The sequence below is a fragment of the Microcebus murinus genome, chromosome 4, assembly GCF_040939455.1.
Source record: "Microcebus murinus isolate Inina chromosome 4, M.murinus_Inina_mat1.0, whole genome shotgun sequence".
Taxonomy (NCBI): domain Eukaryota; kingdom Metazoa; phylum Chordata; class Mammalia; order Primates; family Cheirogaleidae; genus Microcebus; species Microcebus murinus.
In genome coordinates, this window is record NC_134107.1 from 18,442,504 (window position 1) to 18,459,280 (window position 16,777).

The 16,777-nt window shown below is 35.7% G+C and overlaps 1 protein-coding gene across 1 annotated transcript; it reads right to left on the reverse strand.

Moving 5' to 3' along the window:
• Positions 1–7,783: 7,783 nt before the first annotated feature.
• On the reverse strand, positions 7,784–8,752 carry LOC105861265 (olfactory receptor 5M11). Its single transcript, XM_012746658.3, has one exon. The coding sequence runs from the start codon at positions 8,750–8,752 to the stop codon at positions 7,784–7,786; it is 969 nt and encodes a 322-aa protein (XP_012602112.3).
• Between the last annotated feature and the right edge of the window lie 8,025 nt (positions 8,753–16,777).

Genomic DNA, 16,777 nt, shown 5'->3' on the forward strand with positions numbered 1-16,777 from the left:
AGTGCCAATAAACAAATGAATATGCGCCATTTATCTAAATTAATTCCCAGATAACTTAACTAGAAATCCAGAACTTTGTACCAGAATTTCCTTTTTCTGATTATAATTATTCCTTTCATGCCATGCCAGGTAAAAATCACTTAGTTCCTGAGTATGAGAGTACTAAGTGGTAAAGATATATCTTAGTTCATTCTTTGTATCCTATAAACAGTCAACATGTCCTATTTTAGACTGACTAGCTGCTATGGGGGCGTGGAGATGGAAGAAAGAGACATATTTAAAAAATGGAACAATTAAAAATCTTTCAAGAAAGCTTTCAGAAATTATTCTAACATTCTTAGAGTTAATTCAGTAAACTTCATAGAAGCTAATTTTTCATAGTATCAGATCTGAGTTAGAGCACAGAAATGACTGTGGTCACCATGGTAGTCTATAATTTGTGAAAACTGAGATTGAAGAGCAAAGTGATCCTTCCTAACACAGAATGGGATTTGACAGAGCCTGGACCAGCTCCCACACAACTAGGTATGTGTTGCCTCTTCAGACTTTGAACCAACATTAGTTTTAATGGGAAAGATAAAAAAAAAAAAAAAAAAAAAAAGCCATAGAAAACAAAAAATGACTATAACCTCCTATTTTTTTTTTTTTTTAATTCTCAAACTAGATTAGCTAAAGCCAAAGGGTAGCTTCTGGCCAAGAGAATGTGATGTAAGAGAAGTGTGAAATTTTTATTCATTCTTTTTAAAAATAGACTTTCCCTTCCTTCCCCTTTTCTGCTACTGCTCTTAATGTGTTTCTACAAAAAACAGAAACCTTAGACAGGTGTCAGTGACTTATGTCTGTAGTCCCAGCTACTCAGGAAGCTGAGAGATAAGGATCACTTAAGCCTCAGAATTTGAGGTTGCAGTCAACTATTATTATGCTGCTGCATTCCAGCCTGCATAACAGAGAGACGCTCTGTTTCAAAAAAAACAAACAAATAAAAACAAACAAAACAACATTACCACTGTGCTACATATTATCTCTACAAGTGTAGATAACTTATTTAACTTTTATGAGTCTTAATTTTCTCACCTTAAAATATTGTTGAAGGGATATTCCTTGAGAATTAAAAGAGTAAAGGTTATATATAAAGATCTGACAACATATGAGGTACATAAAGCTCTCACAAGAAATTCTAGTTTTTTCCTCCCCTTTGTTTAATCTTTAGAACAAATCCAAATTCTCAGATTTGGCATATTGGTACTACATATACAATCGATCATACTCCTTTCTATGCCATCATTTAACTATTTCTAACCATGCACTCATTTCTACCAAATAAGTGTTAGGATTCCAAATATGAACAGTAAGACTTTGCCTAGTTCCTAATAACACAGAATAAGCAGCTGTATGTATATGAAAGTAGGAAAACCAATGTAACTTTAAGAATAAGGAATGGAAATTTTGCTTGTCTTTATATAGTTGATTCATTTTCCCTAATGCATTAAAAAAATCATAATGATGCAATCAATTCTGCCAATTAAAAGTTCCCGGAAGACAGCTCATGGGACATTTAACATGGGAGTTAGAAATGGTGTAAGCATCTCTTTGATGTCATCTTCTTCATCTCTCTCAGTAATGACATTACTTACTGCTCACCATGTATCACTGGGCATCATTCTACCTCACCCCCTCCATTACTCAGCAGAAGGGGCTGCATTCTAAAGAGAGCACATTACTCCCTCATTCCATTTGGTCACCAATGCAGCAAAAGCATATTCTACCACACAGTGTCATTACATGGAGCATACGTTTGTTTGAAAACAACAACAACAACAACAAAAAACAGTGGGTATTTTTTGACCATTTTTTGCTTCTTTCACATTGCTTTGTTTTATTTGTTTTTAGAAAACTCCAAGACAAAATGAATGCAATTAAAGAAATTTAAAGATTTCAAACAATATAGATGGTTTCTACACTTATTCATTTTCCTAAGACATGGTGTAATATGTATAGTTGTTGAATTCCTTGGTGATCAAGTATTTTTAATATATATAATTTAAAAAGAATCCTTATTTAATAAATGGTGCTGGAAAAACTGGATAGCCACATATAGAAGGCTGAAGCACGATTCACATCTTTCACCTCTCACAAACATCAACTCACGCCGGGTAACAGACTTAAACCTAAATTATGAAACTATAAGAAACCTAGAGGAAAACATTGGAAACACTCTGCTAGATATTGGCCTAGGCAAAAAATTTTTGAGGAAGACCTCAAAGGCAATCACAGCAGCAACAAAAATAAATAAATGGGACCTGATCAAACTAAAAAGCTTCTGCACAACCAAAGAAACAGACATGAAAGCAGACAGACAACCTACAGAATGGGAGAAAATTTTCACATCCACACATCTGATAAGGGGTTGATAACTAGAATATACTTAGAACTCATGAAAATCAGCAAGCAAAAGTCAAACAACCCTATCAAAAAGCGGGCAAAGGGCATGAACAGAAACTTTTCAAAAGAAGACAGAACAATGGCTAACAAACAAATGAAAAAATGTTCAACATCTCTAATCATCAGGGAAATGCGAATCAAAACCACAGTGAGATATCATTTATCTCCAACAAGAATGGCCTTTATCAAAAAGTCCCAAAACAATAAATGTTGGTGTGGATGCAGAGAGAGAGGAACACTCCTACACTGCTGGTGGGACTGCAAACTAGTTCAACCTCAGTGGAAAGCATATGGAGATACCTTAAAGTGATATAAGTAGATCTACCATTTGATCCAGCAATCCCATTACTGGGCATCTACCCAAAAGAACAAAGGACAATCTAAAAAAAGACACCTACACTCGAATATTTATAGCACCACAATTCATAATTGGAAGGCTGTGAAAACAACCCAAGTGCCCATCAATATATGAGTGGATTAATAAAATATGGCATATGTATACCATGGAGTACTATTCAGCTCTAAGAAACAATGGTGATATAGCACATCTTGTATTTTCCTGGATAGAGTTGGAACCCATACTACTAAGTGAAATATCCCGAGAATGGAAAAACAAGCACAACATATACTCACCAGCAAATTGATATTAACTGATCAGCACCTAAGTGGACACATAGGAATTACATTTATTGGGTATTGGGCAGGTGGGAAGTGGGAGGGGGGATGGGTATATACATACATAATAAGTGAGATGTGTACAGTCTGGGGATGGTCACACTTGAAGCTCTGACTTGAGGGGTGGAGGGCAAGGGCATTATACGGAACCTTAAAGTTTGAACCCCCATAATATGCTGAAATAAAAAATAATGTAAAATAAATAAATAAAAAGTAACTAATTTTTATTAATACAGCATACTGAATATTTTCAAATAGAATTTTTTTGGACACTCATTAAAAATATGAGATAAATGTTACTCATCTCATTTTATGTTGAAAGACCTGAGCCTTGGATAGAATAATCAATTTTCTCAAATTGAAAAAGGAAGAGAGGGTAAATTCACACCTAATGGGTAAAATACACACTAGCTGGGTGAAGGGCACACATAACTTTGCCTCAAACTGTACAAAAGCAAATTACATAACAAAACGTGAGTACCCTGTAAAATTCTGAAAAAAAAATTAAAACATATAAAAAGTCCAAAAGCAATAGATGTAGGCATGAATGCAGAGAGAAAAGATTGCTTATACACTGTTGGTGGGGCTGCAAATCAGTACAACCCCTGTGGAAAACAGTGTGGAGCTTTCTCAGAGAACTAAAAGTAGACCTACCATTCTATCTAGCAATCCCACTGCTGGGTATCTACTCAAAGGAAAAGAAATAATTTTATCAAAAAGACATCCACACTTGAATGTTTATTATGGCACAATTCACAATTGCAAAGATATGGAATCAACCCAAGTGCCCATCAATTCATCAGTAGATTAAAAAAATGAGGTCTATGTATACCATGGAGTACTACTCAGCCATAAAAGAGGATGAATTAAATGCCATTTGTAGCAATTTGGAAGCAATTGGAGGACATTATCCTAAGCAAAGTATCTCAAGAATGGGACAACAAGCACGACATGTAATCACTAATAAATGGGAACTAACTGGTGGGCACTCAAGTGTATAGCAGGAAGTAGAGTTCATTGGAAATCAAGCAGGGCAGAGGGGGTAAACGGGAGGGACAAAAAACCACCTTACTGTTACAGTGAACACTATTTGGGTGATGGCTGCATTTATAGCCCTGACTTAAGCCATGTGACAAAAACATTTGTACCCCCCCTAGTATTTTGAAATAAAAAATATAAATAAATAAATTAGATACAACAAACCAACCCACAGCTTTGGAAGAAAAAACTGTATTTGATAATAATACTTCTTCTCATGCATTTAGGCACTTCTGGTTTACAAGGCAACTACACTGCTTATATTCCATTTTACCTCTAGAAGAGAACAGCAACTGACACACAGCAAGTACAATCAGGAATTAGGAAAATGGGTTTCAAATATCCAGTAAGTTTGCTGTCACTTGAGCTTTGGGATTAGAATTTCCAAAACACAGTTTAGTAGAACCATGAATATCAGTCAAAAAAAAAAAAAAGGTATATGGTAAAATAAGTTTTGAAAATGTTGGATTTTGAAAAGAGAAGAAGATTTCTCAATTGCAGGAAGTCTCAGAGCCTCTTATATGCACATGTGCATTGTGAAGCTATAGGAGGGCAAGAATGTGCAGCATTTCCCAAGCTTACTTTTTCAAAGATGCTGGAGAATTATCAAGCTTTCTCTTTAAGCTAAAATCCCCAAATCCCACACTAGCATCTGGGAATACTAGAAACCTTGAATATCAACAACTAAAGAAAATAGAAGGAAATAAGATATACTCGACATCAAAAACCTCCTTCATTGAGTTGTGCCACTGGTGGGATACAAAGGCAAAGTTATCGTTGATTTTCAAAAGAAAATGCTTGGGCATTTTCATACCGAGCATGAAAGAGACACTCCACAGATGAAACAGGCAAAAAAACTAAAGAACTCTGAGGAAAACAGAATAGAACATGATACCAGAGCTCGGCACATCAATCACAGGGGATACACAAATCTGTTCTACCTTCAAACATACAATCTGTACAGTGAAATCCTAAACAATAGTTTCTATTTTCTCAACATATAATATTTAATAATAATAATGGCTGCTCATTAAGTGTCTATTGGGGTGGAGCATAAGTCAAGTTACAATATATATGGATGTAACCCCTGAGACAAGCTCCAAATATTTAAAATACTCATATAATTTACAAGAATTTTAACTTTTCTTTTTTTAATTTTTTACATGTTCAGTTGCTCTTTGGTCATACATCCCTAGTGTGTGTCTTTCCCCTCTCTTTCCTCTTGTTATCCATGACCCTCTTCCCAAGACTATTCTACTTGAGTTTCTTGCCTGATTCACATTTTAAAGGCCAAAACTAGCTGGGAAACATCATCATTGATATCTCAATAGAGAAAAGATTTTTGAGATCTAGAATGTCTTTAATACCTCATTTCCTGGGCAGGTGCTTGATTCATGGACCGAATTATATTAAAAAGATCCAGGTATATTTCTAGAAAGTCTCAGTGTAACATACAAGCCCCTATATATGTGTGTATGCATCTACATAGGTGTTTGTGTACTAAAATAAATGATATTATTAAGAGTGGGCATATGACAAATATCATCGTCAAATTTAAATTATTTTGATGAATCCCTATAATAGCTTCAAATTTGCTGCATTAGGGCTAAAGCATTTATTGTCGTGAAAGTTAATATCTGAATGATTATGAAAGACTTAATATAAATGCATCTGAAGATTATTTCTAGTTCTGTAAACAAATGCTAGTTGAGCCTGCCCTGATGGAATATGTTAAGGGTTCATGTTTAATGGTTGAGGGAATTGCCTTTGACAGCTTCCTATTTCATGCTTACTGTGCCCAGCATGCCTGTAATTAGAAAGATTGCTCATTTATTTGACATTTATGCAAGCAGTAGCAAATGTTATCCTCTGAGATTCTCATCATTTTTTAAACTCCCATTTTATTATAGAATGCCCAGTAATTTACATTAAGGTATTGGAGAGTTTGCTGAGTCAGTTTTGTAAAAGCCATGACTGTTTTTTCTCTCACAGCATGAGAAATATCGCAAAGAAAATAATTAAACCTCAGTGCGAGAGGAAACTAGACATTCTTTTAAGCAGGAGTTTTGTATCACATGGGTGTTTAATCAGAATTTTGGGGGTAATTAGGAATCCATGTTTAGAAAGCAATTCGTTTTTAAAAATCTGTGTTCCTTATTGCAAGAAATAAAACCCAAATTAAACTCAATATGAAGTAGCACTGGCTCAATGATGTCAAATTTCTTCTCTCTGGACTGAAATGATCATAAATAAAGGTAACTAGGTAACAAAGTCAAGACAGATTTGCTCATATTGATGAATTTGATACACAAGGATATCTATATCCGCATGCTTATTTTTGTTATATAAAGATGTAAAAAAAAAATAAAAATCTCAAATCATTACTTGTCATTTAGTACCGCAGTCCCCTGGGCTATGGACTGTTAACAGTCCATGGCCTGTTAGGAACTTGGCTGCACAGCAGGAGATGAGGGTTGGGCAAGCCAAGGAAGATGCATCTGTATTTATAGTCACTGTCAATTGCTCACATTATCACATGAGGTCTGCCTCCTGTCAGATCAGTGGTGTCTATAGATTCTCCTAGGAGTGTGACCACTACAGTAAATGGCACATGCGATGTTGGTCTAGGTTGCACATCCCTTATGTGAAATTTGTCTGAAACCATCCCCACCACCCATCTCCCCCTCCTTGGAAAAGTTTTCTTCCATGAAACCAGTCCCTGGTGCCAAAAAGGTTGGGGACCATTGATTTATTAGGTTGTTTAGTGTCTGTCATTGAGCAGAAAAGCAGAGGTTCCATTTATGCTTAATGTGTAAATATGATATATATTTTGGTAAAATTTAGAGTTTCAAGATTTTCCTACCCTTCCAACTCAAAAAAAAAAAAAAAAAAGAAAAGAAAAAGAAAAATGAAACAAATTATCAAGTTTGTAGGACATAAGACTTTATTATGATACATACTAGTAATAAACAGATACAGAATAGACAATGAAATGCAAGGTTTCTCATGTTCTTACAGTTCTGCTTTTTGATTGATTCCTAAGATTCAGCTGCACCTGTCTTTGGTTGCTGTGAGATATAATTGTGTATTTATAATTAATTCTCCCTGTTGCCTGACCTAGTTTGAGGGTTTTTTTTCCTTATAAAACTAACAATCTCCCCCCAAAAAAACCAACAAATCTATAGGTCTTTCTAATATAGTTTTAATGCAAAGCATAATGTATATTTTTACATATATACTATTGTATGCTTTTTATTTTCTAATGGTGATATGACAGGATCTATCTTCCAAAAAAAAACAATTTAGGAAATATTCAGAATGTTAACAGACTAAAAGGACAGTTTGGGGAATAGAAGATTCTTCTACTTTTACTTAAATCATTCATTTTAGCACAAAACCTGAAGAACAATATATTTTGCTTTGTTGGAGTTTTTGAAGATATCAGAGCTACGCTGATGCCTATGTAGCTGGTCCATGGAGCACAATTTGAGAGGCAAGGCCTAGAAAAATAAGTGTGGCTCATTTTTCTTCAAACATGACCTTTTTACCTGAGATTCTTGGGATGTAGCTATAGATAATACTAAAACTCATCAACAAATTCCAAGATTTCTGAGAGAAAGATTTGGAGCTATGGTTTATTAGAGAGTGGAGGCATTGCCACAGTAGCAAACATGTTCCGTCTGAGGATGTTCTTCAAGGCCTGCTTCACATCTCTGTTCCGCAGACTGTAGATGAGTGGATTAAGCACTGGACTTACAAAGGTGTAGAAGACAGCTATTATTTTGGATTCCTCCACAGTCTTATCTGTTGGCGGTCTAACATACATGCAGAAGAGTGTCCCATAAAACAGGGTGACAGCCAGCATGTGGGAGCCACAGGTGGAGAAGGCCTTATGCCTTCCCTCTGCTGATTTGATGCGGAGGATGGCAGCAATGATGAAGGCGTAGGACACCAGGATGATGGTGAGGGAGCTGGAGAGGTTGAAGCCAGCTGAGATGAGCATGGCGTGTTCTTTGACATAAGTATCAGAGCAAGAAAGCTTAATGAGTGGCGGGTCAGCGCAGTAGAAGTGGTTGATGACATTGGATCTACAGAAGGTCAGACGGAAGGTCAGGATGGCCTGGAGCAGCCCATCTGAGAAACCATAGACATAAGGGAACGTGGCCAAGCAGGTGCAGACCCGCCTGGACATTCTCACACTGTAGCGCAGAGGGTTGCATATGGCCACGTAGCGGTCATAGGCCATTGCGGCCAGCATGTAAAACTCAGTGAGCAGGAGCGCGATGAAAATGTAACACTGTGTGAAACAGCCAGCAAAGGAAATGGTCTTCTTCTCTGATAAGAAATTAGTCAACATCTGTGGGGTTGCATTCGAGGTATAGCACAAGTCCACGAAGGCTAAGTTAGTGAGGAAGAAGTACATGGGCGTGTGCAGGCGAGAGTCCAGTCTGATTAACATTATCATGCCCAGGTTGCCTAAGAGGGTGACAAGGTAAACCGCCAGAAACAGCACAAAGAGGAGAGGCTGGAGCTCTGGGCGATCTGTGAGCCCAAGTAAAATGAATTCGGTTATTGCACTGCCATTTGGGCTGGACATTTCCTGAGAGGCTTTGCACTGCAAACTATGGAAATAAAGCAAATATAAAGGGGTGAACCATTTGTTAATAACAGCTGAAATTATTCTTCTCTAAAAACATATTATCCAAAATGAATTTTACTATAATCCTGCATTGTATTTGCACTTAGCCATTATTTCATTTTCCTTTGTGTTAAATTACTATTATATTTCTCTATATATACCTATTCTTATACCCATAACTATATCTATATCTATATACATACACTTCTGCCTATTTCTATATCTATACCTATATCTATATTTACAACTGAGATACATCTTCCCCATTTCCTGAATTATTTTTTAGCTCTCTATCTCTATTTATCCTGCAAGGCCTGGATCAAAGGCCACTGCTTTATGAAGCATTTCTCACCCCACTCTCCTCATGCCTGGAACCGAATTAATCCCTTTCTGCTCTATCTTCAAGCACACCCTAAAAACCTCTAATTTATTTTTAGCACATTACATCACAATAATGTATCTATTAAAGATATTAATTCTTCAAGGACAGAAACAAAATCCAGTTTATTATTGCCTAGTAATTGCTCATCACACATTTACATACTGAATGCAAAAGAAAATAAAAAGTAGTGTGAGCATGAAAAAAAATAATTACTTGCAATGTTTTATTCATTTCTACACCCCCCCAAAGAGCTTTGCATGATGTCATATAATAATTAGAATTAAGTGCTTATTGTAATTTTGTATACTAAGATTTCTCCTGAACCTTAATTAATCAAGGAAATTCATAGACAGTTTGTTTCATAAAGTCTTATATGGGATTCTGGGATGTTCATATTTAACCATTATTTGGAAAGGCACAATCTTAAGGGCTCAATAAACATTTCAAATAAATGAACAAAACTGTGTCAGATAAATGAATTCTCCCATAATATTTTGAGGATAGTTAGTATTTAAGATATTAAATACAACTTATATCAAACAGAGGTACTATTAATACAATTCCCTTTGGCCTTCATTTCTCCACATATCACAACTAGTGCTGAGTCCTCTCTTCCTTTCTCTCAAGATGCTTTTATTTTGTGCCTTTTCTCTTCTACTAATTTTTTTTCACAATTTTTCCAATTCTTATCTCATTTCAAATTGTCTCACCATACTTAGTTTTTTAGGAAGATCATAATCAAGTCTTTCTTTGATGCTCTATCTCCTTTATCCAGAAAAGTAAGTACTTCATAAACATTTGTTAAATATACTAATAATAGTTACTGATAATATGTATGGATATTTAACCATATACTAAATTGTAGTGCTAAGCTCTGTGCATACAATGAGATTTAATATTCACAACACCCTATGTGATTGATATAGTTATTATCCCTATGTTCCTATTCTTAAAAATGAAGTATAGAAAGGTTAAATAACTGGATGAAGGTTGCACTGCTATCTTAATAGGTATAGGGTCTGAGACATGTACAAGGATTATCTGATTTGATAGCTTCCTTTTTAGCAATATATCACCTTCCTAAAACTGAACTGTGTTATGAAAATTCCATATATAGACCCTGGAGGCCTTGAGATATATGATGATAAGAAACATGGAAAACCATGGCATCATGGCATCATTACATAGTGCAGTATGAAAAAAAGAGTTGTGTCACACACATTCTCCTCACACAGAGACAAATTTTACTATGTGGATGACTCATAGCCCTCGATCACCTGTAGCTAATGTATCTAGGTCATATCATATGTAGAAGTGATGACAACTCTTGATGGTAGTAGGTCAGAAGCCCTGGATTACATCATTGTTTTTGCAGTTGAAGAGCTTTGCGTCTGGATGAGTCACTTCATTTCCCTATTTGAAGGTGGTGATAATAATGTCTGTCCTGGCTTCCTTTGATATTCATTGTGAACATCAAACAAGATATTCATAGAGAAAGACTTTTGATAATCAACATACTGTGTGATGAGGCACTGTAGATACGAAAGTGAACAGATCTTTAAAAACTCCTGCCCTTCTGCATTCTTCCTAGTGGACAGAGACTGATAGAATTGTAAGCAAACAAATGATGTTTCAAATAGCAAATAGGAAGGTCAAGAAAGGTTTCACTTTAAAGGTGCCTCTTCCTTTATTCTTTTTCTTTTTTTTCTTTTTTGGCAACAAACCAAAGGGGGGAAAAAACAAGGTATGAGGCTACTTTCGGAAGGGTGTTCTAGGAAGGATAAAGAACAGATGCAACGATAACACGTGTGGTCTTTCTTTAGAAGTGTTAGTGGGATGTGTGTGCACAGAGTTTATGCAGAAATGTGCAGAAAACTCCAGCTGAGAAGTTCCCTACAACACAGATATTTACTTCATGGAAGTCTGATTCATCTCTACTGACGACTTTCTCACCAAGAATATCCACAGCCTTCTCTGGAGAACTGGGGTCAGTGGCCAGTTGCAGCTACTCTTCAAGAAGTGTCTAGCAGAAAATATTCCAACAAAAATATATTTACTTTTGCTGTAGCAGCAAAGTGGGGTGTGAGATATACTTATGCTCCTCTATATCCCAGGACGCCCAGAGAGAATAGGTGGAGTTTATAGGAACAGAGGCAACTGGGAGTAGAAAGATCAGGATGTGAAATGTTCAGATTTCAAATAAGATCCATCTATAAATTATGCTTGAGGGGTTCATTTTCAGGAGGTCTCATGTGCTGCATGTCACTTAATCACAACCTGTGGAATTGTGAACAGTTTTCATTTATACGCTTTGTGACTTCTGTGGCATCCAAAAATATTCCAGTGAAATATAACAGAGGCATTCATGAGGGGTGAGAAGAAAAAAAAAAAGAAAAAACACGCTATGAATAGGATGTGCACACACAGAAAGAAAGCCACAGCAGGTGTGGCTGCCTATTGACAGAGTAAAAGGAAAATACCTCACAAGCCGGGAATATCTTGGCTGTCCAGTTAGTTCCTATCCCAGGTTAGCCTCTACCTGATGGAAGAAGAACTAGGAGAGGAGAGGAGTTTGAGGTCAGGAGAAAGCTGCAATTTGCAAAACCTGGAACTGGGACCTGCTCCATAGTATATCAGGTCCAGGATGAAATAAAAATGCATGAATCCTTGCTCAAAAATTATTAGGCATGTCAAGCAAAAAACCAAGGGTAGGGCATTTCTGAGCACATGGCCTTATGCAGCTGAACAGGCTGCATGCCCATGACCCAGCATCAGAACTGACAATGGGTATATGGAAGGAGAAGGAGAGCCCCAACATCCCATCACTTGAAATCAAAATAAGAAAGACACCCCAAAGGAAGGGTTTTAGCCTAGATGAGGATATACTAGAGGGTGACCCACTCCAATAGGCTAAGTCTACATAAATTTTGTATGCTATTCAATTACAAGTGAATCACAAAAGGCTGTGTTTCAGAGAAAAAAAAGGAGTTAAGAAAAAAATTAGTAAGAATTTATTGTAGGAATGGTCCGTAATCTTGTTTTTTGTTTGTTCATTTGCTTTTTATTTCCATGAGCTCCTTGGAAAATCCAATGAAACTATGATTCCTCAACCAAAATAAATGTCCATACTACGAATCTTAACCCCCAAATATAAAGGGCTCCTAGATCACCTGCACCTATGTATATAACTCTTTTATTAGACTAAGCTTCATCCCATGCCTGAAAATGGTTTTATACTTTTATGCAGTGAGTGTAGTGCTTGCCTCTTTTTGGGTGTTTTGCACCAGTGACAGGCAGTTCTATACAATAAGGATGAAGCAGATCAAAGTAAAATTCAACAAACCTGTGTAAGGGAAACTGAGGGTTAAGCTATGCTACTAAAATCATAAAATGCTGCATGCACAAATTTTTAAGAAGAAATGTACACCAAAGTTAATTTTTTCTTTCAGATCTTCAGGGAAAATATAATATCGCCAATTTAAGCTTATAAAAGTAGAGATAAGAAGTATGTTTGAGGTGACTAGAAAAAACAGAGTAGTTACATTTATCAAGCAATTTTCAAGTGAAAAAAATCTGAATATAGCCAGAATTACTGAGTGCTATTAGAAATACCGTTAATACCTTTCACAGCTGACCTCCCCTCTCTACTTGTCTGCACACAGCCACTGGGAGAAGGCCCGTCTTCCTTCAGAGCTGAAAATCAAGATTTCTGTTCCCTACTGATTTGCAAAGTCAAGGGAAATCTGATTCTTAAGAATGGTACAAGTATTTCATTTGTGGGTCTCAGGTTGAGGCTTTAGAGTAATTTCCTCTTTACTAAAAATAAAGGAGGTAAAAAAAAAAAAAGGACTTACTTCTGGTTCTGACATACACCTATTTTCTCAATCTTTGACTAAGGTCGTTTCTTGCTATCTCTCTCAGCTGTAAAGTATAGTCATATTTATAGCAGGATGTGGAAGATAGGGGCCTTCTCTTAAAGCAAACCTCAGAGGGCCTGAGGATTAGCAGGGATGCGTGTTATATCTGTAATCACCCCTCTTGGGTTTTATTGGAACACTCTGGGCTCAAGAAGCTAATCATATGCCTGTCATGTTTCCCATAATTTCTTATTTATCACTGTTTGTCCTGTGAGTTCTGTGGAGGGCACACAGAGGTTTCTTCTTGCTTTTTTTTTAAAAAATAAATAAATATAAGACATTTAACATGAGATATATACCCTCTTAATATTTAAGTAGAATATATGGTGTTGTTAACTAGAGGCACAATGTTTTAAAGCAAATCTCTAAAATTTAATCATCTTGCAAGACTGAAACTTTGTACATATTGGGCAGGAACTCCTCATTCCCTGTTCCTCATAGCCCCTGGCAGCCACCTTTATACTCATTGCTTCTGTGAGTTTGACTGTTATGGATACATACAAGTGGAATCATGTAGTATCCGTCCATTTGTGACTGGCTTATTTCACTTAGGGCCATGTCTTCTAGGTTCCTCCAGGTTGTTACATGTGGCGGGATATCTTTTTTAAAGGCTGAATAATATTCCATTGTATGTAGATACCACATGATCTTATCCACTCATCCACTAATACACATTTGTGTTATGTCTATATCTTAACTATTTGCAATAATGCTGGGATGGACATGGGAGTGGAGATATCTCTTTGAGATTCTGATTTCAATTCTTTTGAATATATATTCAGAAAGTGAGATTGCTGGATCATATGGTGGTTCTATTTTTAATTTTTTGAGGAGTCTCCATACTGTTTTCCATAGCCACTACACCATTTTTCATTCCTACCACCCATGTTCTTGGATTGCAATTTCTCCACATCCTTGCCAACTTTATGCTTTGCTTTTTTGATAGCTAATAGGTGTGAGTTGATATTGCTTTGTGGCTTTAATTTGCATTTCCCTGATGATTAATGATGCTGAGCATCTTTTCATTTACCTGTAGGCAACATGAGAGAAATGTCTATTCAAGTCCATTGCACTTCTTTTAATGGGGATATTTGTTTTTGTGTTTCTTATTGCTTTTTTCTTTTTGCTATTACATTCCAGGAGTCCTTCATATATTTGGATATTAAACACATATCAGATATATAGTTGGCAAATATTTTCCCCGTTGCAAAGGTTGCTTTTTCATGTTGTACAGAAGCATTTTAGTTTGCTGTGATCCCGCTTGTCTATTTTTGCTTTTGTTGTTTGTGCTTTTGCTGTCATATATAAGAAATCATTGTCATATCCAATGTCATGAAACTTTTCTCTTTTTTTTTCCATAGGAATTGTACAGTTTCAGGTTTTATGTTTAAATTTGTAATCCATTTTCAGTTGATTTTGTATATGGTATAAGATAAGGGGCCACTTTCCTTCTTTTGCATGTGAATATCAATTTGCTAAAGAAACTTTCCTTTGGCTAGTATGTATTCATGGCACCTATGATCACTTGACTGTCCATGTGTGGGTTTATTTATTTCTAGGCATTCTATTCTCTCCATGGGTCTATATATCTGTTTTTTTATGTATATATGTCAGTAACAGTAATTATAGTTTTAATTTCTATAGTTTTATAATACTTTGAAATAAGAAAGTATGATGCCTCCAGGTTTGTTCTTCAATCTCAAGATTGTTTTGACTATTCAGGATCATTTGTGGTTCCATATGAATTTTAGGACTGATTTTTCTATTATTGTAAAATATGCCATTGATATTTTTTTTTTTTTTTTTTTGAGACAGAGTCTCGCTTGTTGCCCAGGCTAGAGTGAGTGCCGTGGCGTCAGCCTAGCTCACAGCAACCTCAAACTCCTGGGCTCAAGCAATCCTCCTGCCTCAGCCTCCCGAGTAGCTGGGACTACAGGCATGCGCCACCATGCCCGGCTAATTTTCTATATATATTAGTTGGCCAATTAATTTCTTTGTATTTATAGTAGAGACTGGGGTCTCGCTCTTGCTCAGGCTGGTTTCGAACTCCTGACCTCGAGCAATCCGCCCGCCTCAGCCTCCCAGAGTGCTAGGATTACAGGCGTGAGCCACCGCGCCCGGCTTTGCCATTGATATTTTGATAAAAATTGTTTTGGCTGTATAAGTCAATTTGGGTCCTTTCTTGCTGTAATAATATACACTTTGTTATGTCAAGAATTAAAAATGAATGGAGTTCAGGAAAGGAAGATTGGCATAAGCCTATGGAATCTGTAACACTATTATATTATTTTTACTGTCATTTAAATAGTATTATTATGAATCTGGTCCAAAAGTACTAGAACTTTGCTCTGATTTCAATGCTTATATAGTTAGGACCAGAGGAAATACTGTTTGAGTTAATATATCTCTGGAATTATAAACTAAACATATCTTTGTATAAGTGGCACATTTTAAGAAGTCTACCAGAACTGATTTTAGTTAAATTAATCATCAGTTAGAGTCTAAAAAGTGTATCCTTGCATATTCCATTTTAATGTATGAGAAAAAAATGATCTTATGTCACTAGTGAAAATAAGAACATTGCTTTTTACATGAAAGACCAAAAAGTCATTACCTTTATCTAATATAAATTTTCAGCTATCCATTCAATAATTCATATTTCAACATTAATAGACCACTCTAAACTTTGTAGATTTCTACAAGTTGCCAAGTTGAAATCAATATTAATTCTTATTTTCAGAGCAACTATAGCCTGATAGGAGAAAAATAAAATCTAGAGGAGAAAATGGCCATAAGGAAAACCAAGAATACCACTATGAGCTTTCAGAAAAAAGAAAGACTTAACATAATGTTGTCCAGGTTTGTCCACATTGTTGTCAATGATAGGATTTCTTTCTTTTTTAACACTGAATAATATTCCACTGTACTTACGTTAAGTAAAACACACCAGACACAGAAAGACAAATACCGCATGATCTCACCTTTATTAGGAATCTAAAACTCTTGAACCTATAGTAGCAGAGAGAAGAATGGTGGTTACCAAGGGCTGGATCAGAAGAGTTGGGAGATGTTGGTCAAAGGGTACATAATTTTGGTTAGACAGGAGACAAAACTTCAAGAGATCTGTTGTACAACACGGTGGATACAGTTAATGCATTGCATTCTTGAATGTCACAAAAACAGTATATTTTAATTAATCTCACCAAAAACAGTGCTATATATGTAAGGTGATGTATATATAAATTAAATCAATTTAGATATTCCACAATGTATACATATTTGAAAACATATTATAATTATGTTGTATATGATAAATATATATATATATATAATTTTTATTTTACAATTAAAAAAAATAATTAGCAAAAAAGAAAAGGAAAAGACTATTTCCAGCTATGGGCATGGATAGTGGAGTCATTCAAAAGGCATTATGATTATGAAGAATAAGAACACCTTTTTATATGCCCTAGAATTAATCCCAACATCCAAACTTGTACCATGTGTTTCCAGGAAGACACTAAAGTGGTTACTGAGAGTCCATGATAAACAAATCATGACTATAACCTTAACATTTGTACCCCCATAATATGCTGAAATTTAAAAAATGAAGGAATCTTTGAAAAGGTTTGTTCATTACAAAAATAGTCACTGTATTATCACAGGCACTTAGTGATTATAAATAAA

Coding starts and splice junctions, on each gene's coding strand:
- LOC105861265 (XM_012746658.3), bottom strand. CDS start 8,752: ATGTCCAGCCCAAATGGCAGTGCAATAACCGAATTCATTTTACTTGGG.